The 24,245-nt window shown below is 50.4% G+C and overlaps 1 protein-coding gene across 1 annotated transcript; it reads right to left on the reverse strand.

Annotated features, from left to right (window-relative positions):
- Positions 1 to 256: 256 nt before the first annotated feature.
- On the reverse strand, positions 257 to 22,269 carry CFAP251 (cilia and flagella associated protein 251). The gene is made up of 22 exons (XM_052796845.1): positions 22,136 to 22,269; positions 21,393 to 21,539; positions 19,298 to 19,693; positions 19,005 to 19,145; positions 18,431 to 18,540; positions 17,840 to 17,948; positions 17,327 to 17,407; positions 16,742 to 16,819; positions 16,159 to 16,203; positions 15,600 to 15,817; positions 14,808 to 15,002; positions 12,734 to 12,981; positions 12,493 to 12,641; positions 11,534 to 11,707; positions 11,038 to 11,222; positions 10,404 to 10,518; positions 10,032 to 10,195; positions 7,084 to 7,174; positions 6,731 to 6,874; positions 3,804 to 4,032; positions 1,875 to 1,976; positions 257 to 923 (listed from the first exon to the last, which is right to left on the reverse strand). Exons 1-22 carry the CDS (start codon positions 22,163 to 22,165, stop codon positions 772 to 774), a joined length of 3,303 nt encoding a protein of 1,100 aa, XP_052652805.1. The 5' UTR covers positions 22,166 to 22,269; the 3' UTR covers positions 257 to 771.
- Between the last annotated feature and the right edge of the window lie 1,976 nt (positions 22,270 to 24,245).

Below are 24,245 nucleotides of genomic sequence, written 5' to 3' on the forward strand. Positions count from 1 at the left end.
TTTCAGAGTACATAACAGCGATCTCTGTTTAAAAAACATTGCCACTGAAAGGAACGCTTCTTGAGGGCCTACATTATTATTCAAATTGATGCTGAGGATGATGTAAAGAAGGAAGCCTGTTCAACAGCACTTGACTGATCTTTCTACAGCAACTTATATCAGCCTCATTATGCTGTTTATACAAACACAGTAAGATGCTGCCCCATTGGTATTACACTACTAATTGGAACTACTACTTTCAGAAAGAAAAAGTAAGTTTTAAAGGCCAAAATGGAAATCTGGTTTTAATGTATATCACAGCATTCCTTTTTTTTACTGAGGTCCGTTGGATTTATAATTGCAAATCCATTCTAACCTATCCAAGCATTTTGTACACTACATTTATCAGTGTATTTAATCAATACAATACTTTTCCATTGCTCTTTTGCTGTCAGGTTTCACAAATAAATACTGTCTTAATGTAATGAAAATAGACTGCATCTGGCATAAGCCCACCTGAAACAAATTCTAGGAAGCTTCCAGCCGAGGACGGGGTGGCCAATGCAAGAAGACAGTGCGGCAACCACTGCTTCGTTCTTTACAGCCACCCCAGTGTTGCCCTACGTAGGTTTGATCTCATAGGTTTGTGGCATGTGCTAAACTGGGGGCTTATTCTAGGGTTTGATTAATATGAAACTATGTGACCTTTACTTTGTAATAAACACAAAATAGAAATTTTGCAGATATTTGAGGAGACTGGAAAGTAGGAACAAGTAGAAAACTTTGTGGCAGCTATGATTCTGAGTCTTCGTAGATCAAAGATTCATCTCTTTTTTTTCTGTTCTTTTTTTCTGGTTCAGCAATAGGTAAGCCAAGAATGTCAGTAGCGAATATCTCCGCTGTGATTTCTGCTGGAATTTCTTCTTCAGTCAAAGCTGCTGCACCTGGAGAGCAGTAACATCAACACAAAACACACAACAGCAATGTAAAAATGGCCTTCCAGATCGGTAAAATTTATAAGCAGCAGTAAGTGGATGGAATGCTTTTAAAGATGTACAAAGTAATCATGAAAAGGTATTGGTTTACTAGCTTAATACTTGATGCATTCCTGTCAGGGATCGAATCTGCTGAATCTGCAAGGCTGTGAGCCTCATCTTGCAGTAGGTCCGTGCCTCAGCAGAGTCAAGGGGTCAAACGCAACTTTTACACACCGGCGATTCGACGTGATTTTAGGATCCCAAGGAATCCAGGGATTTCAAAGTCAGTTTGTAGTGCTAGGCAGTTCCTTCAGGAGCTGTACCTTCGCTGCGTGTGGCCCATTGCCAATGGCCCTAACCAGATACAGTTCTGGACTGGTGTGGACTGGGACATGAAATGTACAAAAATGTGGCACTTGTCAGCAGTTCCAATTACAATGGACAATGCCACTTGGCTGAAATCAACGCTGTAATTTGGTGTTCTAGACTGGTGTAGACTGGGACATAAATTGTAGACAAATGCGGTAGTTATCAACAGCTCCATTACAATGGGCATTGCCGCCTGGATGAAATCAACACTGTAATTTGCATATTGTAGGATTCCTTTTTGCCTGTGGACTTTGGCATGTAAACCTTCTACTGTGTGTTTCTAATTTCAGTTCCAAGCCAGCAGATAAACAGCAATGTAATCTTGTCAGGTCCCAGTTACATTTCATTGTCCGTTTATTTTTAGATACACCCATGCAATTGCTGCATGGATGAGGGACAATCTATAGCTCTATGACTATTTTTGCAATCCCACCTGAGTGTTTTTGAAAGCTCTTGGCCTAACAGGGTAATGGGTTTGCAAATTAAATTATTCTGTTTGGGAATTGAAGCGATCTTGCTTCTGTGCTGTGTGGAATGCTAATCCTGTACCTGAGGGATCATAGGTCTCCAGTTCAGATCCTCCTCCTGCAGGACGCCTGCCCAGCAGGGTGGTCAGACACTGCACCAGCTCGTCCTCTGTCATATGCTCTCCTGTACACAGCAAAGCAACACCAGCCTCTTGGGTTATGGTGTCATTAGCACAAAAACTAGAAGGCAACTTGAACAAGGACAGTGTATAAACAAAACAGGACAGTTTGAAAGAAGATTCGGCTTCTCTGAGATAGAGATATACACATTACCAATCAAAATGCATGAACCCAACACGGGAAAATGTTGATTCTAAGGAAAATTGTTCTTGCATATTGCATTTTAGGCAAAAATGTTTATCAAAGGGAGAAATTCTGATGCAGATGGCTCTTTAGGCTGCATTGCACTTGCAGGGGCTTGTGCTTCTATTCCCACTGAAGAATTCCTGGCACAGGGCAGACCACAGCCCGTGTAGCCCCGTGTCCATGGCAGTAGCCATTTCCACACAGAGGAGGAAGAGGAAGGTGCAGGAAAGTCTTGATCTAGTATTTTGGAATAACCTGGACATAGCACTTGTTCCCAGTTAGTGGTTGGCTCATGCCCCGAAGCATAAGGTTATAGATCTGTTATGAAACTGTTCTATCTAATGTATCTATTTATGGATATTCACACCATCTGTATAAATAACTAACCTTTCTCACACTGGTTCAATCCTTGGCTTCCAAGGATCTTTGTAGCAAGAAGTTTTACCAGGTGATTGTGCTGGTTTTGGCTGGGATAGAGTTAATGTCCTTCACAGTAGCTAGTATGGGGCTATGTTTTGGATTTGTGCTGGAAACAGTGTTGATAATTCAGGGATGTTTTAGCTATTGCTGAGCAGTGCTTACACAGCATCATGGCCTTTTCTGCTCCTCACCCGCCAACACCAGCGAGTAGGCTGGGGGGGTCAGAAGAAGTTGGGAGGGGACACAGCTGGTACAGCTGACCCCAACTGACCCAAGGGATATTCCATCCCATAGGATGTCATGCTCAGCATATAAAGCTGGGGGAAGAAGAAGGAGGCAGGGGGACGTTCAGAGTGATGGCATTTGTCTTCCCAAGTCACCGTTATGTGTGCTGGAGCCCTGTTTTCCTGGAGATGGCTGAACACCTGCCTGCCCATGGGAAGTGGTGAATGGATTCCTGGTTTTGCTTTGCTTGCATGCACAGCTTTTGCTTTACCTATTAAACTGTCTTTATCTCAACCCATGAGTTTCCTCACTTTTACCCTTCCTATTCTTTCCCCCATCCCACTGGGAGGGAAGTGAGCGAGCAGCTGCGTGGTGCTTAGTTGCTGGCTGGGGTTAAACCATGACAGTGATATACTGGGTTAAACAGCATTTCCCTTTACCTGCTTTAATGCTTAACTGTACTTTTGCAACAGGAGCAAGACAATAGAATTTTGTTATTTACCTCTCTGTGGCATTGGCCATAAGCATATTTACACATATCTTTACAGTGTTCTCCCTGATTCACCTGAACTAAACCATCCCATCTTTTCAGTCTTTGACACATAGATGCAGTCCAGGACTGACCAGTTTCATTCCTCCTTTCTTGTCCCCCTCTTTTTCAGTTTTATACTACCTTTCTGGAGACTGTGTGACTGGAAGAGAGAACAATGATTCAGACAAGGGTATACTGGAAGAAGGATACAATTCACCAAGATCCATACTCATCATTTGACAGACAAGATACCTCAGGCCAGCAGAAATTTCCAGAGCAGTAAAAGAAGTGCAGCTGAGACAATAGATGTGATTATTCAATTTAAAATCTTAAGACAGGTGGCTCCACACGCCTGCCCTGGTTACCAGGCTATAGTTCCAGATTAGTTTTTTGCTGCAGTGAATACGTTCTGAAATTGAAGGCAGAACTAGCAAGCATAAAACTAATATTAGAAAAGAAATAACTCACCTCTGCACTGAAGCAGCAACAGTAAGTCTTCTCTGTCAATAACTTTGTCTCCATTCTCATTATCATAACCAAGAACGCGAAATGCTTGTTGTATTTTTTTCATTGACAAGCCAAACACAGGTCGATGATTTATATAAAGTTTGATAAAATCCCCTAAATTGATTTTTGTCACTTGTTCTCCAGTATCCACATACTTGCTGAATTTTACTTCATTTATCATTTCTTCAATCTAAAGATCAAGGCAAGACAGATTGTTACACGTTTTCTTTTTGAAGAGCATCAGGCCAGTTTCCAATCTCATGAATGCCAATGTACCATAATTGTGCACATACTGGTACCACAGATGCCATGACCATATCCCAATAATAAGCTAGCACTCAGCAGCTGAGGATGGACATGGCTAACGGTTACACGCTTGCTGTTATGACAAAATTAGGTAAAGACAGGGGTAACAGATATGTAGTCATTTTGGATTTCCTCTATTTTCTTATGCTAGGCACTTGGTGACTTTGCAGCTGTTACCTTTGCCACAGCTGTGTCTCCACTCTGGGGACAGTGGGCAGGCAAACCACAAACCAGTAAATATACCACCCTGCTACAAAAGTACGTGCATGAATGTCCTGACATAACCAGGCTGCATGCAGTATATACACACTTTGGCCAGCATAAGCAATCTTCCCCCCACCCCCACCGATCTGACATGGTCTGGTACAGTTCTGCCACTTCTCAAGCCAAATCTGAAATTTGCTCAGTGGGGCTGACTTCCTGCACAGCTGGATCACTTGCTCTTCTCTCAGGCAAGCGGGCAAGCACTGGCCGTGCTGGATACTATTGGTTTTCCTGAAGTCTGGTGCTGTGAGTCAGCCCAGTTGGCAGCTGTGCAGATGTGTGTCCGAAAGGCAGGATCTGCTCCATGCATTCATTGTACTCATGCTTCAAGAGGCAGCCCCTTTGGAGATAGATACATGGGCAGCAGAGAAACGCCGGAGAATTCCCTGTGCCAACACATACCAAGCCTGCTGCTCCCTGGGAAGGGAAGCTGATGCAAGATCTCCCTGGGGAGGACTTTGCATTCAGCCTTGGGCCTTTGTCCTTGTGTCACAAGTTTTTCCACTGAATGAAGCCTGGAGAAGGGGGAAATCTCAGCCTTATATTTTTCCCGTAGCGAATGTCACGCCAGGCAAGAACAGTCATTTTCACTCGGCTCTGCCTGATCTGGGATTAGGTTTTATATCAGCCCCACTGAACTACAAAAGAAAAACACCAATTCCCAAAAGCTTTGCTAGTCAGGCCAGGCTGCCTTTTCTCCCTCCTGCTTTTTCTTTATTAAAACACTCTAGAGAGAGATGAACTTTCTCTCTCGATTTTAATACTGTCCTGCCTGCTTCGAGAAGCAGACTGTAAGTTGCCTGGCTTCACAACAGCTTAGCACCTCTGTTTCCATGCCTGAAATTCTGGTTTCATTTGATTTGGGGCAAGGGAGGGTTAACAGTTATTCTTCCAAAGATATTTCTCAGGGGAGTATGTTCTCTCTCTCCCCAAGAGGTGAAAAAGTAATAACCCAAGGAAAAGATCTAACAAAGTACGTGGGGATAACGACACAGCTTGACACAAGGGCAAAGCAGTCACGGCTCAGATGAACATTTGCTGGTTGCAGGGACTCCAAAGCAAGTCTGTTAGGTGGTGGCTGTGGCAAAGGTTCTGCCTCCCATCTGCTGGCTCTCCTGGCAGAGAGTATGCCCAGGCAGATGGGGTGGCACTGACTCACAGCACCATCCCAGCAGCCTGTGGGGTTCCTGTGCAATGGCAGAGATGAATGCAGCCTCCCCCGCAGAAAGATGAAGGGAGCACAGCAATGTACCACTTCTCTTGGGAGAACCCCTCCTGCATTGAAGGGCTGTAGCTGTTGCAAAGAGGTCATTATTTAAATCTCCTTGCATTAGATTCAGTAATTTTTTTTTGTATGCGCTTTAATTACCCTTTTGCCGGGTTACAACATTACAGATGAGGTTTATATACAATACAAACTGCCTTGTAGAAACAGCCACAAAAGGGGAAGAAGCAGCACCCTTATTAAATCAGTTGTCTTTGTTTGCTGTAAAATTTGAAGCTAAAAGCTCTTGAGAAATGTTTGATAGGAAGGTCCACTGCTGCAACCTGAAAGGCAAGCTCAGAGAGAGCTTCTGCAGACTTTATCAGTTATGAAAGAGCTTTAAGTTCTGTGGGAATAAAAGCTGCTGTCTCCATCTAAAATCATTCTTTCATCAGTCCCAGGCAGAAGAAAAAAGAGGCTCTGTAAATGTCCAAATGAGTGATTGCATGGAGCTGGACATTCCCACCCGCGCTGGTAACACACATAGGACATTCTGGTTGAGTCTCCATCTGACCTGGAGGGACTCAGCCCATGGCCCACCAACCACGTGCTGCATGTAAAGCAGCTCAGCCACTAGTAGAAGTCACAAAGAGACCAAAGCACATCACTGCCTGCACTCAAGGCACTTTAGCCCATGGACTTTGGAAAGTTGGAGGCCTGCTTGCCCGAAGCAAGATTCATTCCTCAAGTTTCTCAGTTCACCTTCTGAAGAAACCCACCTCTGCAGTGGTGGCAGAGCACTCAACCTCCAGAAGACCCAGAGGTCAGCTTTTGTTGAACACTTCCGAACCATCAGGCTTCAGGTTTGCTCAGCCTGCCCCTGCGGTTGCCCAGTTCTCTAGTGAGGAATTATTACTTTTTGAGGAATTTGCTGCCAGATTCTGACTACTGCTATATTGATGGAGACCAGGTTAAATACACTGAAAGCCAGCAAATAAACTCTCGAGCCATCCAGCATGCCAACAGTCAGAATCTGACCCACGGGACACTTGGTAAATGCAATCAGTCTGGCTCTTTTTTCTTTTAATAACAACAATAAAAACAACGGACTGACCTTTTCCTCTGATGGATAAAATCCCATTGCTCTCATTACAGAAGGAATTTCCTCCAAGGTAATATGCGTTGACACCTGTCTGGTCTCCAGTGTATCAATACCATGGCTGCGCAGCTGTGCATAGTAAAAATAGTCTTCCAGTTCCTGCGAGGGATTCAAACAAGATACTGTAAAGTTCAGTTACCAACAGGCATAGAAGATAAGACTTCTTTTAAGATTTACTAACAGGCATATCAATGAGATTGCTGTTAAAGGCAAGCTGGACAAAAAATAAAGAAATGTCAGGCCTGTATAAATGAATCTTAAACTCCAACCAGATGTTGCTAGACAGCGTTCATGGTGAGCATAATTACCCTGAAGAATTTGCCTTCTCTGCCACCATCCAGTAGGTTGTAGAATGGGATCAAGTCCTCCCCACCCAGGGAAGCAGCAGCATCCAAGGCACTGGCAGAAGCAGAGAAAAGAAGGTACAGGAAGGGTTCATGTGAGGAGAGATTTCATGTTTCCCTTTCTAGTCATTGTTCACAGACACTTCCAATAAATAAATAAAATCCTTGGGCCTCAGAATTCAGGAAACAAAAGCATTGCCTTGAACGGTATACTATTTTATCATCAGCCTGCACTTCTACAGCATATTTCATACCCAGGTTTTACATACAATAGCACAGTGTGGGAATTAATTATTACTGAATGGTCCTCTTGTTTAGTGGAATGAGCACAGGGCTGGGAGCCAGGAGCTTTTCCATGGACTTGAGCTTGGTGTCTGGCATTTAGCTTTTCTGCTTCCTTATAGAGACATTGAGGGAGATGAATTAGCTAGATCAGCGTTTTGAACATGCAGAGAGGGCTGGGGCTTGGTGTTTGCAATAAACCACACAAACCTAAGCTCCCTGTTCCTTGATCTAACACATTCTTCCCCAATAACTCAGTGCAATCCATTACTCTACTTCCTCTGCTGTGGTGGGTGACTGTGTCGTAGGTGCAGTCTACATTAAACTGAAAGCGTCTGAGTGCCACCTCTTTGTTTCAATTTCATAGGCAGTTGGAGGCAAAAGAATCCGTTCGGCTTGTGCAGATGAAAAAGGAAACCAAGCCTGGTAGTGCAATCATGGCGTAGCGTTGCCACATAATACCCCACGCCTGGCAGCAAGGCTGCAGCTTTCATGCACACCTCTGTAGTGCTGCTTCCACTGGGGTTTTTTGCAAGCTTCATGCTTTTTTCATAATTAAGTTATTTGGGTATTAAACACAGTAGAGATGCACAAGGTGCCAGAAGCAGCAATAAAATGATAATTAGCTCATCAAGAGCTTCGCTCCGAAAACAAATTACATAGAAATGCAATGTTGCCTGGACCCTGGCCAACCATTATAAAGAAGGATCATTTATATTCTATTGCTTTCCTTAAAATGTCGCTTATTCTGACCCCCAACCGCTTAAGCCACACAAAGTGGAAAAGAAAATAAATAAGCCCATTGCTTTCCCACCCAGGTTTCCTTTGTTCTGGCACATGAAGGTGTTCTGGCTCAGCACCCTTTGGGCTTTCCTCGGAGTGAGCAGTACCTGCAAGAAATGTTTTACGCAGGACCAGCACGTGTCTTAACCACGAAGCCTTTGTCCTAGGAAGATGAGGGGCAATGGTGTTTCACAGGTGCACTCCAAAAGGCAAAAACAGCAGGGAGGGCTAAAAGCCAGCTCCCGTGGGGTTGATTTGCCAGAAACCTGGGTGACGTGCAGAATAAGCCACAGACTGACAGAGACCATTCCACGCCGTCTACCTTTTCTAGCTTCAACATGGGCTAAGCTCCCTTTCCAGTCCTTGAAGTGTGAAGGTGAAGTTGCTCCACGCTGGCCTGGCAGTTTTCAGCTCATTCACAGCTGCCTGCTCCCTTTCAACATACACATGTGTCTATGGGGTGCCTGCAGCCACGCTCAGGAGAGGAGAGCCCTCTGCCCTGCAGGCGCATTGCGATGAGCAGCTTTGGTCCTTGACGTGCAAAGAAACCAAAATATATATCCTGCCTTTGCCGCGTTACCCGCCTGCCACGTGGGAGCACGCATCTGGCACTGCTGCCCAAGGGAGCTGGCAGAAGGGAAATTGCACACTTGCAGAGAAAGGTGGAAGAAACCTGGCAGGGTTTATCACTGACGCTCTGGGCCAGAGCCTGGAAATCCTCGTTTGCAAGAGCAGCCTTCACTCCTCCAGCCACCCCATTTACTGCAGTCCATTTAGTCATGTAAGCAAAGCTTTATAGGATTAAGGTGGCTTGTCCTAAATCCAGTCTTCAAATGCAGGGAGGATTTCCTAGCAAATGCTGGCCTATCCCATTTGGAAAGCAGACACTTTTGTATCAGCAGCCGCCCCATATGCTCCTCCTGCAGCCAGTGCCGCTCCTCTGATCCCCTGCCTAACCCCGAAAATCCCCCATCACACTGGCCAAGCCCTCACAAGGACCAGAAAATCCTCTGCTCAACTTCTTACCATTTGGGTACCATTTCCCAGACTGGAGTATTTTATAGGTGCTATGGTCACCACCTGCAAGATCTGCTGATTTAATCCCCCCTATTGACTATGTGGCTACATCACATAGAGGGAAGCAAAGCCCCCCCCAAACTGTGTCCCTCCTGTTTCAGCTGCTATACCACATAGCTTCTCAGGGCCTGACAGGTTGTTGCAATCTCAGCTGACCCCGCTGCCATGCCACCATCCCAGCCTGGTACATGCTGTCTGTAGGTGCTGAGCCAGGGCATTTGGAGAACCTGTGTGAATGCAGGGCATGAGGCTCCGCTATTAATCAACCCAGTTGCAGGCCAGGTGTCCGAGAGCTGGCAGCCCCCAGGGTTGAGCAAAGATGCTACCAGCCTCACTTCATCCTCCTCTCAGCAAGTGGTTGGTCTCCTGCTTGCACGAGTGCTGGGACCTGTCCTCCACCCTGTGACCCTCCTTGCCAGATGCAGTTTGTCAGCCTGGTCGTGGGCATGGTGTTGTGGAAGGAGAGTGAAGCTGCACGGCTTTGTCACTTGCCCCAAAAGGACCTGTGCTAAGAGAGCCCTGCAAAGAAACGCTCCCCGTGCAGCACCCTGCTGTGTTGCCCCATGGGTGCAGCACCACCCTATACACCGGGCTAAGCACAGAAATAGCTGGGAGAACTGGCTTTAACTCCTCTGGACACAAACAGGGACCTCTTAGGACAAAAGCCCCATTCTCAGTGTAAATGCTGGTGAACATTTGCTTCAGCTGTGTTGGCCAAGCAGCTGTGGAAAGCCATAACAAGACTCTGTTCTCCTTCTTGCAGTACTCACTTTAGGTTGACCTCCCATTTCATAAGAGTGCAGTCATTCCCCCCCACTGTAAAGACGTAGCATCCGTCATAGGAGCTAGCAAGGTCAGAGACACCATCCGGGTGGCAAATGAAAGCTGAGGATTTGTGGGGGTTGCCATCGACAGGCAAAATCTGCAAGCCCACCTGTAAGGAAAGAGGGAGCCTGGGAGGGCTGGGGGTCCCACAGGAGGGCTGCATGCCAGGGCAGCACTGCATCCTCCTCCCAGGAGCTCACTTAGCTCTTGGGCAAGACCAGTCTATGCATGGTTTTGTCTGCAGTGAAATTCCCCCAGGGACCACCACCTCTAGAAGTGGGGACTCTTGTACATCTGGGGCGGATGGGGTTCCATACCTTGTCCTTTGTAATGTATGCCAGATAGCGTTTCTGGGGGTCCGTAGAGTTTGTTGGTGGGAGGATTTGTATCTTCTCCAATGCGGAGCCATAGGTTGGTCCCAAAAGGGTCTTTCTAAAGGCAAACAACATTTTCATCCATTCCAGGGCTCACAAAACATTTTCCTTCTCTGAACGGCCGCTGTGCTCAAGGATGGGTAGATATGGGAAGGTGTGGTGGGTGCAAAGGCTTTGTGCTGCTGGCTGAGAGGACAGGATAGGACAGGGGCCCTGGCTAGAATGGACCACACTGGTGCTAAGAAAGGAATTTAGTACTCAGAGAACATTCAGTCCTTGTGCTTTGCTCGTGTAGGCTCCTGACTCTTTATCTGATGTCCAACTGCTGCGTCTCAAGTCCAACATGCTGGGCAGACCGAGACACACCTGCAGCCTCAACCTTACTAGATGACACGCTAGTGAACGGCAGAGTGGACACAAGGATGGAGCAACCTGGGGGCCCTAGAGTAATCTCAAGATCTGCATCCCAGATGGGCAAACACATGCTCATGGGTGGGAGTAGAGCAGGCATTAGACAGAGGAGAACATAGTCAGGATGGGGGTCCCAGGCAGTGGTAGGCATGAATCTCTCTTCTACCTGCACATTTTGGTCGTCGTGTTGTAGAGCTTCATTTTGTAGCAGTTGTTGGCAGTGAGGAGAAAGGACTCGGTGCTGAGCTGTGGGTACCAGGCCAAGCACAGGGGCACAGCAATCTGCTCTATGCGGTCCCTGTGCAAGACCACCAAGTGGTCCTTGCTGCTGCTGTTCAGGTCATATTCAACCTGGAGAGAAGAGAAGGAAACACGGCAACTCCCCTGTGGTCTGCCAGTAACTTGGACCTTGCGGATTAACTGGATCTGGCATCTCCCGCACCAACTGGAGCAAGCAGCCCGCAGTAGCAGAGCCTCAGTCCTGAACCCTGGGCAGATCTGCCCTGAGACCAGGCTGAGAAACAACCCCCTGCAATGGAGCTGGTGGGGAGAGGGTTAGGAGCTGCAGAACCAAAGACTGAGTGTCTCCCTCGATACCCTTGTCCAGCCCCCCACTTTACCCGCAAAGTTCCACTGCCCTTTAGACTTTCACATCGACCTACCAGCTGCCGGTCCTCTCCAAGGCTCAGGAGCCTGGGCTCGTTGCTGTCTAACTGGACCCCAAAGAGAATGCTCCGGATGGGTTTGTAGTGGGAGTGCAGCCCCGCTAGGTGTTCCCAGCATCTGCTCCCATTTTGCAGGACACTCTTGTAAACAGTCACTGAGAATTTCTCATCCTGGAACGACAGCGCAAACGTCAATGAGCCATGATCCCTGTGCACATCCCCTGGCTGGCAGCAGGCAGCTTTGCATGTTCCCTCCGGGTTTAACTCAGCCCTTTCAGTTTTGTGAGTCCCACCAGGAGGGTTAGAGTCACAGCCAGGATAAAACACTGGGTCAGACAGATTTGGGCAGCTGCTCCCAAGGGCAGCACTGCAGCGGTCCTCAGCCTGGCCAGAGCATCCTAGCTGGCTGGAGGCCATTCCCTGCCATGCTCTCACAGCAGAAGGGCAGAAAATAGAGTTCAGTGACTCCCCAGAAATCACAAGGAAGATGCTTCCCACTGCTGTGCCCTGGCATCTGCATGAAGGGGGAGTCTTTTTCTTTGTACAGATCATCCCCAGTTGCTACAACCTCTGTGCCAAACTGCTTCAACGCTGCCTGAACATTTCTGCACTGAGACGTGGGACCAAGGGAGCAACCCCCCTTGCAGTGCACCAGCCAAGAGGAAATCCCTGCTCCAGCCCTTTCTACAGATGGATGCAGAGCTAAGGCTTATCACTGAAGTTAGCGATGGGACACTGCCAGCAGCAGGTCTGTGGAGCGGCTGTGACTGGTGACATTTTTACAGAGTGACTCTTCAAGCCAGGAAAAGCATTTCAGAGTCACGAAGCCCCTGGGGAGGGACAGCCCTCTGCACTGCTCGCTCTGCCGTGCCTCACAGGCTGGCAATTCCCAGTCCCACCGAAAGCTGCACCACAAGCTGCGCACGTAAATCACCGAGAGGAAAAAACAAGCTTACAGCAGTTGCGAAGTACTCTGAATCATGAGAGAAGCTAATATGAGTTATGGGACCATGTGAGAACTTGAACTCTCTGCAGCTAGACTGAAGGGAAATGGCATCGAGGATGTAAACGCTTCCATCAGTAAAACCAGCGGCCAGAAAATAACCTGAAAAGCATGCCCAAAAACTCTCACAACACAATCGTTCCTTCCGGGAAGCCCAGTGCTTGGCACATGGGGAGGTCACAAGGCCAGGATACCTTGAGGGTCATAGGACAAGCACTGGATGCCAGCCTCAGTGAATATCCTGCTAACGAGGTGCTTGGTCTGCTGGTAGTCCCACACCTTCAGCAGCCCACAGTCACTCCCCACAGCAACAAGTGCCTGCCGGGGGTGACAGGCAATGGCATTCACAGCTTTCTTCGCCTCTTCCATGACTTTTTCAAAGTTTGTCCTGTCTGTTGCAACACGGAGCACAGTTGCATTGGAGGTTGAAAGGATAAAGTTCCTGTTTAGTGTGAGAGAAACAGAATTTGATGAATCAGACTAGCTGGCTCACGTCCCTCCAAGCTATATTACACATCAGTCTCTTTTTGGCAACTTAGCAGGACAATCACTTATATTTTGCAATATGCAATATGCAAACATTTCTTGACCTGGAAGGCAGGTGGCACTTTGTATTCATGACCTGGTAAATCTCCATGGGAAGGCACTGGAGCCAGGTCCATTTTCTACTTGGGTAGGCAAGCCAGAAGATGAATGATATCTGTGTAGCTTTTGCCATTTGCAAGTCACTGGTGTGTGAGACAGACAAATGAGCAATTGAAGATACTCTGAATAGCCTTTTCACATGTCTCCATGTCACCATTGCCAGTGGTTCCATGTTGACGGCACTGCATGGACAAGGTCAGAGGACAGTTTCAGTCCCGTGCCACATACGGAGCGGCTGCCTGTCTGTTCTTTCAGCCACGCCAACCGTAACGCAGTGAAGAGGGTCCCACTGGATAATTCGTGATGTGTAAAGCTGACATCTGAATAATTATGCACATTACAGAACAAATATGTATAGTCATCAGTTTGCCTGGGGACTGAGAGTCTGGGCCCAGTTAAAGGGTCAAGAGAGGACCACACAGAGATCTAGGAGCTGCACAGACAGATGTGCATGGCTGCATCACACAGGCAGTATGAGTGGGGAAACGGCAGCCTCTTTGCTAGCTGGCCCGTGACGGCCATCGACTTATGTGCATCTGGCCCAGGCACTGAAGGATGCTGCACCTCTTGCGTGCCTCAGCTGGGGTCTTCAGCCATACCTGATCCCATCAGCCTGGTGAGATGAGCAGGCTCAAGGCTTCGCCCTTGGTTTTCTGCCTTTTGTGCTGCCCAGAGCAGCTGCAAGCGGCAGGAGCTGCAGCAGCAACCCAGAAAGAGGGACAAGAAAACTGAGACTGACAGGGAAAACCAAACTGTTCCCCAGGGCGCTGCTCCAGGCAGGAGAGGAATCTGTCCCATATGGCTCTTTGGAAAACATGTGTGGCTAAGGACAGACGTTGCCAGGAGAGCCTTAACAGGAGTGACAGACATATGGTTTGCAGGCTGGATCGAGCCACAGAACAGCTTCATCTGGCCTGCAGACTTTCTATAAATCCTCAGACACAGCTACATCCCGCAGAGGAGCAGAAAGGGGCTGTTGACCAGGCTGGGGCTGTCCCAGGCTCCTGGGTCCACGTGGTACAACCCAGCACTGGCGCCACGACCACTGGGCCAGTCTCTGCACTGCCACTGCCCCAATTACCTTGCCCAGCCATGATAAAATCTAACTGGAAATAGCCATCCACCAGAGGGGTTTAAGGGAGGGGGGGATTAAGGGGCCCAGCTGGAGCCGGAGGCTCGGCATTAGCACTGCTTGGTGTGCCGAGTACGTGACAGAGGAGCTGTGCACCCTAGGACCAGCGGATCACCTCCGTGCCTGCGTTAATGCTTCTCTCACTTGTGCCAAGGCATCACATCAAGTTCGGAATTTAAGATGTGCTGGCCCTCACCCGGGTTTTGGTGGGAGATGCCTGGGGGCTGTGCGGGCAGAGGCGGGCTGCCCAGGAGACATCCCCCTGCTTGTCTCTGGTGGGCAGGTGGGACAAATACCCAAAGTGAAAATCTGCGGAGGAGTGTAAAGGGGCATGTTCACTCCCTGTCCTGCCCAAAAGCCTGAGTACAGGGTTGAAACCTGCTCCGGCCAAGGCAGAAGCCCACGGGGCAGCTTTCAGATAACCACCTCCCCAGCTTTCAAGCTGCAGGGCAAATGCAGGAGAAGACCTGGCTTCATAAAGGGGCACTCACCTGATGACGAAGGGCTGGCTGCTGGGAATGCAGGAGGTGGAGCAGGCTGGGGAGGCACTGGGAGGATCAGGAAGGGTTTTGGAGAAAGAGATGGACTGAATGGGACCCACTTTGCTGTGGCTGTAGCAGGTGAGGAGCTGCAGCTGCCCGTCATAGAATTTAACCTGACCTTTCACATCACCTGTTACTATGCAGCTACAAGGAAGGGAAAGCTTTTAATCAATACACTGATTGAGAACTCCCAAATATTTCTCGGATAGCGTCCTTGGGCAGAAGCAAATCTCTTCCCCTTTTCTCTGCACAAGTGCATGAAAAGAGCCCCATAGAGATGTGCAGGGGGAAAGCCCAGGGCTGTGCAGAAACGACCAGGCTCTGCTGTGTCCCTGCAATGTCCCCTGCCCTGTCCCCAAGGCTGTCAAGGCGTTTGGTGGCTGTCTGCTCCCTCTGCCGGTAAAGGCCAGGAGGCTGAGCAAGACTCACCCACGGTGCTCCGTGACCGTGGCAATCCAGTGATCTGAGCTACTCCAGCAGAGCTGGGATCACATTACCAGGAGTTTTCAACCTACCCCCCCCCCGCCCCGCCCCAGTCAAATTCATTGCTTGAAAAAGCCGGAGCAATGACTCATAAATCAGCAGCACTTTCCTGCATTAATTTCCCTGGTCCTCACACGCTGCCAAGTGACTTAAAACTGCAATACTTGGCCGTAGTTCATCAACATGAGCTCTGCCATTCCCACGGCTGAGATGTCTGAGGACTGTACCTACGGCTACTGAAAACTGCCATCCCATTACCTCTCAAACACCTTGAGCACAGTAAGGCTGTCCTTCTGCATAGGCACCAGTTTGGTGGCCTTGATGCTGTGCAGCTTGGCCTGCAGTTCCTTGGAGGGGGTGCGGGAACCAACCACATCCCACACCACCAGCTTCCCCGCAGAGGTGCCCGTCAGAGCTTGGGAGTTGTTAAAATGAAAAACTGACTGGCTGAAGTGTCCCACCACACTGTTGAAGGTCTGCAGAGAGAGCAGCGAGGCCGTGCATTCAGCCTGGGTGCTGGCTCTTCCCTCCTCAAGCAGGGACATTTCTGCTTGGTCCCTCATGTGGTGTTCCCACCCTGTCCCATGGCAGGGTCATCAGAGGCAAGAGCCCCAGGAGAAGATGCAGCAGGGCATCTCTGGGAGAGAAAGCCCCTCTTGACCTCAGCTCAGGCAATCCTGGCTTGTCCCTTCAGGAGACCGAGGGGGACAGGCTGGGGACATGGCCACTGTTTTTGCTTAAGGGTATGGGAAGGGACAGTGCTGCTGCCAGAAGGAAAGCCAAGAGGGTGACATGCTGTGGTCCCCCCTGTGCTCACCTGGCTGCTCAGGAGTGGCGCTCCATACTGCAAACCGGCATCGTCCTGGAGAAAGTGGAGAAAATGTCCAGGACAAGCATTTTGGAACTGTGCTCCGTAGTGCCAGCATGTCCCCTCCCCATCATCCAGGCACTGGCCCCGCACTGTGGTAACCAGAGCAGGGCTCCTGGGGCAGAAAGGCTCGAAGACCTTCCAGAGAGCACAAAACACCCTCTCCCTCCACCCACTCCTCTCCCAAAAGCTGCTGACTGGCACGAGGCACACAAAGGGCCCATGGGAAAGCAGGGGTGGCAGAGGCGGAGAGCATCCCTGCCACAGCTGGGACCGACCCCAGTGTGGGAGTGGAGGGAGAGCGATGGTCTGCCCAGACCACCTTTAGGTCTAGTGAGGACAGGGGGTGGGGAGGGTCGAGGGGGGCAAGGGCAGGGGCAGATCTGCAAAACAAAGTGAGACTCCAGTCGTGGGCAGACATCCAGCCCCACAGCCCACGCTGCTTCGCTAGTGTGCAGCCCCCTGCACCACCTTCCAACCCTCTGGGAGCACGTCTGGCACCAGAAATACAACTTCCTATGTCCCTACTTACCCACAGGTAAAATATCACCTGGGTTTTGCTATTGCTGACAAACTCACAGGGATTTTGAGGGTTAAAAATTACATAATCCTGAAATTAAAAGGTGAGAATCGTATTAACACCAAGCTAAGCAATGCTTTCTGCTTATTCTTTCATGCAAAACATCTGCTTTTATCCAAAGCCCACTTCACCACCTGCACTGAACTGAAAACAGAGGCCAAATTCCCTGTGAAACACCAGAGCTGTGCTCTCTCCTCTGTGAGCAGGGACAAGCCAGCAGGGCCATGGGCTTTTCCTGCCATGAGCCCTGGCCAGTGCCAGAGCTGTGGTGGAGGACATGCCACCGGGGTCCCCTCCACGTCCCATGTCTGTCAGGCAGCAGAGGAGCAGCAGTAACAGCCCCGAGACACTCCGCTGCATTGGGGTGCAGCAGGGATGGGGTATGATCCTGCCTCGATCTCCAGCCAGCATCTACCAGCAGCCCCATACTGGATGGGGGCACTGGGGATGCCGGGGGCGGGGGGGAGCAGGTGAGGACAGGGCTGCCCAGCCCAGCCCAGTCACACTCCTCCGCACCCCTCAGCCGCAGTCACTCACCTGATACCCAAACTCAGGCCTCAGCTCCGTGCTGCACATGGGTTTCTCTGTGGGCGAAGTCCACTTCCAAACACAAACTCTCTGGCAGAGAAGGGAAAACCCAAGGGACATTTGTGGCTTTCTGGGAGCTCAGGGGAGCCAGGTGAAGCCTATTCCCTCCAGCTGCAGGGGATGGGGGGGGTAAAAAAGACTGGAGCAGGATAAACCCAACATGTCCTGGCAGCACAGAGCTTAATTTCAGGAAATAATGTTAGAAATTGCTTCAATGAAAAGCATTGGATTCAGAAGCTTTTATCCTAGCTTAAGAACCATTTTCTTAACTCCACAGCATTCACTTTAATGAAATCCAGGTCTGTCTTCCAATGGCTTGGCAAAACCAAGCCATCACTCTGCAAACCTGCTCCACTTCTCTTCTGCTCTCCCCAGCTGAATTCTGCCCTCCCCTTCACTGCACTAGGAAAAACTTCAGGGATCTATCCCGCAAGGCTACAAAAGAGGAGATAGTTTCTTTACCTGCACTGTACCAGCACTAATGGTTGCCAAATACTTTGCATCCTGGGAAATAGCAATAGCACTGACCCCATCCTCTGGATGGCTCTCAAAGATGGTGCGCACTGGTATCCTACGGAGCAAAGTCCTCATGGGGGGGCTCATGGCAGCACAGTGGGTTCACGGCAATTGCTTGGCAAAATCTATGGCACAGCCCACCCCGGTCTGCATGGTGGGGAGGGATTCTGCAACCGCCAGCGCTGTCGCCGCGTGCGAAGCGGGAGCAGCCAGCACCGCAGCTGGTGCTGAGCATCCTCTCCATCCCTTCCTCCCAAGTAAATGGCTCTGGGAAACAAGTCACCAGTGGTCTTTTAAGAAAATACTCCAGCCTGGAGATGTGATGTAATTCTTAGTCTGGGGGAGCTCGGCCCCATCTCAGTGTCCCGTGGGTATGGGTGATATGAAGATGATGAAGCCCTTGGTTCACTTTTGGCTCCTTGGCCACTTTACCCCATCCCCGCGTTTCTCCCATTTCACTCTCAGCTGAGGCTGGAGTGTCCTAAGCGATTCACCAGAAACAGGAGGTTTCCAAAGAGGAGGTTCCAGGGAGCTTACCCGGAGAAGGAGTCCCACACAATGATCAGAGCATCTGGCCCTCGATCGGCAGTTGCCACCCAGCGTCTGTCTTCACTCACGCACAGGCAAGAAATGACATTCGTGTGGCCCTGGGGAAAGAGAAGCAGCAAAGTGCCTCGAAGACTCCAGACCTGATGGCTGTTTAAAGCATTCATCAAACACTTTGCTCATGAGCTCCCCTTGTCTTCCCTCCCAAGGGTCCTCCACTCTCATTCTTCCAGCCCAACTTTTGCATCCCATTTTTCACAGGCTCTTCTGAGCCCGTCACCCTGTCCTTGTGCCTTGTGCTGACTGCAGCTCCCCCAGACAAGAAGCAGTGGAGAGGAGGGGTCATGCTGCATGTGCCGCTCATGGTCACCGCTGCAATCCAACACAAAGCGCCTTCCACCAACACGTGCTGGGAACTGCAACAGGCGTGCAAGCAAAACGACGCACTCCTTTGCACGGGCTGCTCCTCGATTCCGTTATGGGTGACACCTAAGCACCGGGAGAAAGAGACAGGAGAGAGTTCGGGAGAAGGGAAGGAGGAAGATGCGCGGGCTAAGTGCCAGACCTGCAGGTGGGACTGCCTGTTCCCCAGGACATCGTGGATGACCACCGTGTGGGAGGAGACATACAGGAGCACCCGGTCCTCCCCGTCCATCAGGCTGTGCACGGCCAGGCTGCTGTTGTAGCCCAAAACCCAGGACAGGCTCTGCAGGGAAGAGGCAGAGCTTTTGTCCCCGGCACTTAGCGGCCGGGACAAAAAAAGCCACAAAATGCCTCTGCGGTGATAGGAGAGAGCTGGGCAGGAGTGCTGTGTGTTGTTTGGACCATCATGATGGCACTGTGCCCACTGATACTCACGAGGGGGTGAAGTTTGGTCTGCTTGTCCTCCTGGAAGAGCATCCCTGGCGTGGCTGCCCACACCAAGCTGGCAGAGCCATTGCACCCATCGTCCTCCCCACTCCTCTCTTGTGTTTCCTGCTCCCTGCAGCCTAAGCGAGGGTTGGAAATGGTCCCCTTGGGCTCAGGCAGTGCTGGGTGCGGTCCAGGGGGTCCAGCACCCTCCAAGAGTGTTGTCCCAGCAGTGTCTTCTCCCAGGGCAGTCCTCAAGGCGGTCGTGTCTTGCCTCGCAGCCCAGGTGCCGGGCAGGGTGTCTGGGATCCCCATCCCTGAAGGAGACCACAGGAGACCCAACAGTGGATCTGCTCCAGCATCCTCTGGTGCTCCTTTCTTCTCCTTGGCAGCAGCGAGGGGGGCCTTGGAAAGGGAGAGAGGTTTCGGTGCGCACTGGCTCCTGGGCTAGTCTGCAGCTAATGGGAATGCACCCCAGCATGTCTCAGATCCAACCTACATCACTCAGGGCAGGCTCTGATAGCAAGATACTCCTCTGCTCCTGAACTGCCTATGGATTTGTACCAGGGAAAAGTTTCCTACCAGTCACTGCTTATCTTTCTGCACATCTGATCCTGCCCTCTTTGCACATCCACAGCATCCTGGGTCTCACACCAGAACCTCTTCCAGGCAGCTTCTATCACCTGGGCTAAGATGCCTGAGTTTCTTCTCCAAAACTAACCTATGGGTCCTTTGAAGGCAGAAAGTCTGGCCTTTTTGCTCTCCATGCCCTGACTATTCCCTGTGGAACAGTTATTGATTGTTGCAAGGGGGCACATGGTCATGAGCTGGTGTCCTGGTTTTGGCTGGGATAGAGTTAACTATCTTCCTAGTAGCTGGTACAGTGCTGTGTTTTGGGTTCAGTATGAGAAGAATGTTGATAACACACTGTGTTTTCAGTGGTTGCTAAGGAGTGTTTACACCAAGTCAAGGATTTTTCAGCTTCTCATGCCCAGCCAGCAAGAAGGCTGGAGGGGCACAAGAAGTTGGGAGGGGACACAGCCAGGACAGCTGGCCCAAACTGGCCAAAGGGGTATTCCATACCATGTGACATCATGCCCAGTATATAACCTGGGGGGATTTGGCCTGCGGGGTGATTGCTGCTCAGGAACTAACTGGGCATTGGTTGGCAAGTGGTGAGCAATTGCATTGTGCATCACTTGTATATTCCAATCCTTTTATTATTATCATTTTATTAGTGTTATCATTATTAGTTTCTTCCTTTCTGTTCTATTAAACTGTTCTTATCTCAACCCACTTTTTTTTTTTTTTTTTCGAATTCCCTCTGCCATCCCACTGGGGGCAGGGGGGGAGTGACTGAGCGGCTGCGTGGTGCTTACTTGCTGGCTGGGGTTAAACCACAACAGCTGGAAAGGGAGTGATGGCAAATTGAGGTTAAAACCAGGGGAATCAAGTCCTGGGACCAGGGCTGAGATGGCTGCAAAGGGCTCTGCAGCAATCCCAGCTCTGCTGCCAGTGCCTCTTGCCATACTGCCCAGTGAGCATACAGAAAGCGAGGGTAAAAATCCCACCACCACCTTCCTCAGCCCTTCATCAGCCTGTTAATAAATGTATTAAATAGCCCTGGGGTGTCAGAGCTTGCAGCAGCCCCCAGACAGGCTTTCCCCAGTCTGAGCACTGGCCACTTAATTCTTGTTCTTGGGATCCACATCAGCTTTTGCCTCTGCCCCCAGGACTACTTGGTTTCCTATAGCAATCTCTCATGCAAGGTATAAACCTCATTTGGACACCATTTCTGTTTCCAAGGGAGGTAATATAACGTTTTGTTCAGCACGGGGACGAGGCCAGGTTCCCTCCTGCTCATGTAACTCTCAGGCAGCTCAAGTTCTCAGCAAATATTGATGGCTGGCCTGAGACTACGCAGAGATACTGCATCTGCCAAGCCCTGCTGGCAGGGTCCCCACTCCGCCTCCCCGGGGACGTCTCAGGAGAAACCATGCCTGGGAGACATTACCCCTTGGTCCTGGAGTCAGGGGCTCTGCTTCCATCAGGACCTGCCCGCCAACCCTGTGTCAGGCAGGGTTTGTGGTGGTGCTGCCCTCACCCGCTCAGGCAGCACGGCCATCTCCCGAGCCGTCTGTCTGTCCTGGGATGTCTCCCTGGGCTCGCTGCTTACTCCATCTCTTCCCCCACTTGGGTCGTCCAGTGTAATTTCACGTGAACCATCCATCCTCACCCTCCTTCCAGGGAGCTGGGGCACAGAGATGCTCTGAAATACATACACACACACCCCCACACACACACCCCCCCAGGGCTTGGCTGCACAACGACCTGGAATTTGGCACAGCCGGAGGAAAGGGCACCTGTGAAGCTGGGAAACTGGTGCCAGAGCCCCTTTTCAGCTCCAGTAACGCTCCCACTGAATGCAAGCCAGCCCAGCACAGCCCTGGTTACTCCAGCTGAGATCAGGCTCCCTCCCTGTCTGTCCGCATGCCGCGCTGGGCATGGACATTTCCCCTCAGATGGGGTTTTGTCACCGTCCCTGTAAGCAGCAGGGCTACTCCTGGGCAGCAGCTGGTTCATCTCTGGCTTCACGGCTCTGGATTTGAGCCAACACCAAAACCTTACACATAGAAAGCTTTCACAGGAGTGGAAAGGGGGCCCTGGGAAAAAACCCTCCCTCTGGCCCTGGCAGGCAGGACAGGTGCTGAGGGACAGCCGCAGCCCCACAGGTCTCACCGGGGTCACTGCCAAGCTCTTCCCAAGCCCCATCCAGGCCTTGGTGCCTCCCCAACTGTCCCATCCTCCCACTGCCCCGAGGGACCCCCTGGGGACCCCACAGCTCACCGGCACACCAGTCCCTGCTTCTGTTTGCATCCGACTGCCGTTCCCAAGCAACGGCTCCACTGGCTGCACCAACGGCTGCGCCAACGGCTGCACCAACAACAGCCCGGAAAGCACCGGGCTGTACGGGGAGAGAAGGGGGGGATCCTCCTCATCCCCACTGGCTGCCATGGAGAGGCAGCGCTGAAACCCTGCCCAAAGCAGAAACCTGGTGGTGTTGGGGGACGTTCAGCCCCGCGCCGTGCCCAAGCCTAAATCCTGTTCGTGGCTGTGACAAAGCCCTTCTTGGCATCGCCAGACTCCTTTGGGACTGAACCCTCGCCCTGCCTGGGGAACGGGATGAGGGCTCTTTACCCGATGCCCCCTCATGGGGGGTTGTGGGCAGCTTCTGCTCCCTTGGCACCACTGAGCAGGACAAGTAGAGTCAAAGCAAGAAAAACCAGCTGCCAAACACTGCCAGGTCCCCCCGCGGTCCCCAGCTCTCTGCCAGGATGGCACTTGCACAGGGCACCCCATTCCCAGGGATCACTCCAAGCTATCGCCTTCACTACCGCAGATAATGAGCTCTAAGCACTCCCAACTGTTGACTTCAGCCTTGCTGTTAAGCTCAAATAATAACAATTTCTAAATCTAATTTGTTTTTCCTTCTGCCCAGCGAGAGCGTCGTACCCTGCTGGGAGAGGAAAGGAGGTGTGTTTTTTTGGTTTTTTTTTTTATCAGCTCACATTATTTCCTCGACCTGAAGAGGCTGCTGCGCAGGCAGGTCATCAAAATGCAGCTGCTCTCAACTCCTCCTCTGTGGCACAACCCGCTGCTCCGAATTGGAGGAGTTTTATGGCTTCAGGAGCAGGGATTTGATCCTTAAGCCCCATCTCTGCTAGGTGCAAGGCGGCAGCCTTGTTCAGTGCATCAGCACCTGCACATCAAGCTTGCTCAGACATGGTGCTTTTGTTCCCGCCCAGCAGCATCCAGTCCACATTCCCTGATCATATAGAATACAGGGAGTCATCTCTATTCTCCAGCATGAAAATCCTGTTTATTCTGAGAGCAGCTCCTCTTCTGCTCTGGTCCTACGGCAGAGGTTTGAGCGTGGTCTAAGGAAGAAGCCCAAACCTTACCTACCCACAGTGGGTTTCGCAACATAATCTGTGTTTATTACACTCATTGGGATCGTTCAACCCGTTCTAGTCAGGACACGCAACCAGAGGGGCTGGGGATGCAGCAGTTAGGACATAAGGTTACAGGATGCACTTCTACAAAAGCCTCGCAGAGCTAGGAGCCAACTGAAGCATGCAGACACCCTCCACGTTGAAAGGGAAATGAGCTGCCCCAGAGCAGGAATTATGGGGCTACGCTGAGCCCCTAACCTCATTTAAAGAGCAGTACAGAAAGCTGGGATTTTCTAGATCATTTCATCCCAGGAGGCACAAATGCAAAGGCCTGGAAGGATGCGTCCTGCAAGCTTTTCTTCTCCTGGACTGGTATCTAGACCCACATTCATCTGCAGCTCAGGTAAAAGCTAGCCACAGCTGGGATACCTAGACACATATCCCAAGTACACATGGCAAAGGCCAGCCCCTGACACTGCAGCTGCCAATTGATACCCAATTTATCCACATACTTAACACCTACATTCCATTTTATGGGGACAGAAGATAGGGGCAGCTTGCGGACGGTCACACATTTAAAAACTGCAGCAGCACCTACAAATACAAAACCCCCTTTTGCAGAGAAACAAAGCTCCTAAACCTGATACAAGATGCATTAAAAAAAAAAAACCCACCTTGTTTTACACAAGTCTTTTGACACTGTGGTTCCATGCACAGACTCAGCCCTCCTACAGAACAACCCCATGGAGGTGCTTACCTTGTAACTACAGACAGGGACATGACACTGCTTTCTAGTGGGATTTCACAGGGGATTTAGGAGATGCAGTGTCCTTTGTGGGTCACAGCACCTGGTGAAGTTCAGCAGTGCAGGCTTAGCCTCAGAATTGCTCAGGTAAAGCAAGGCAGGATGCGCATGCGACAGAAGGTCCCAAAACACCTCCCATTCTGCTATTTTTCAAGAAAAGAGATGGAGCAGACAGTGCCATGTTTCAGCACTTTTAAAA

This window comes from Harpia harpyja, chromosome 9, assembly GCF_026419915.1.
Source record: "Harpia harpyja isolate bHarHar1 chromosome 9, bHarHar1 primary haplotype, whole genome shotgun sequence".
NCBI classification, from domain to species: domain Eukaryota; kingdom Metazoa; phylum Chordata; class Aves; order Accipitriformes; family Accipitridae; genus Harpia; species Harpia harpyja.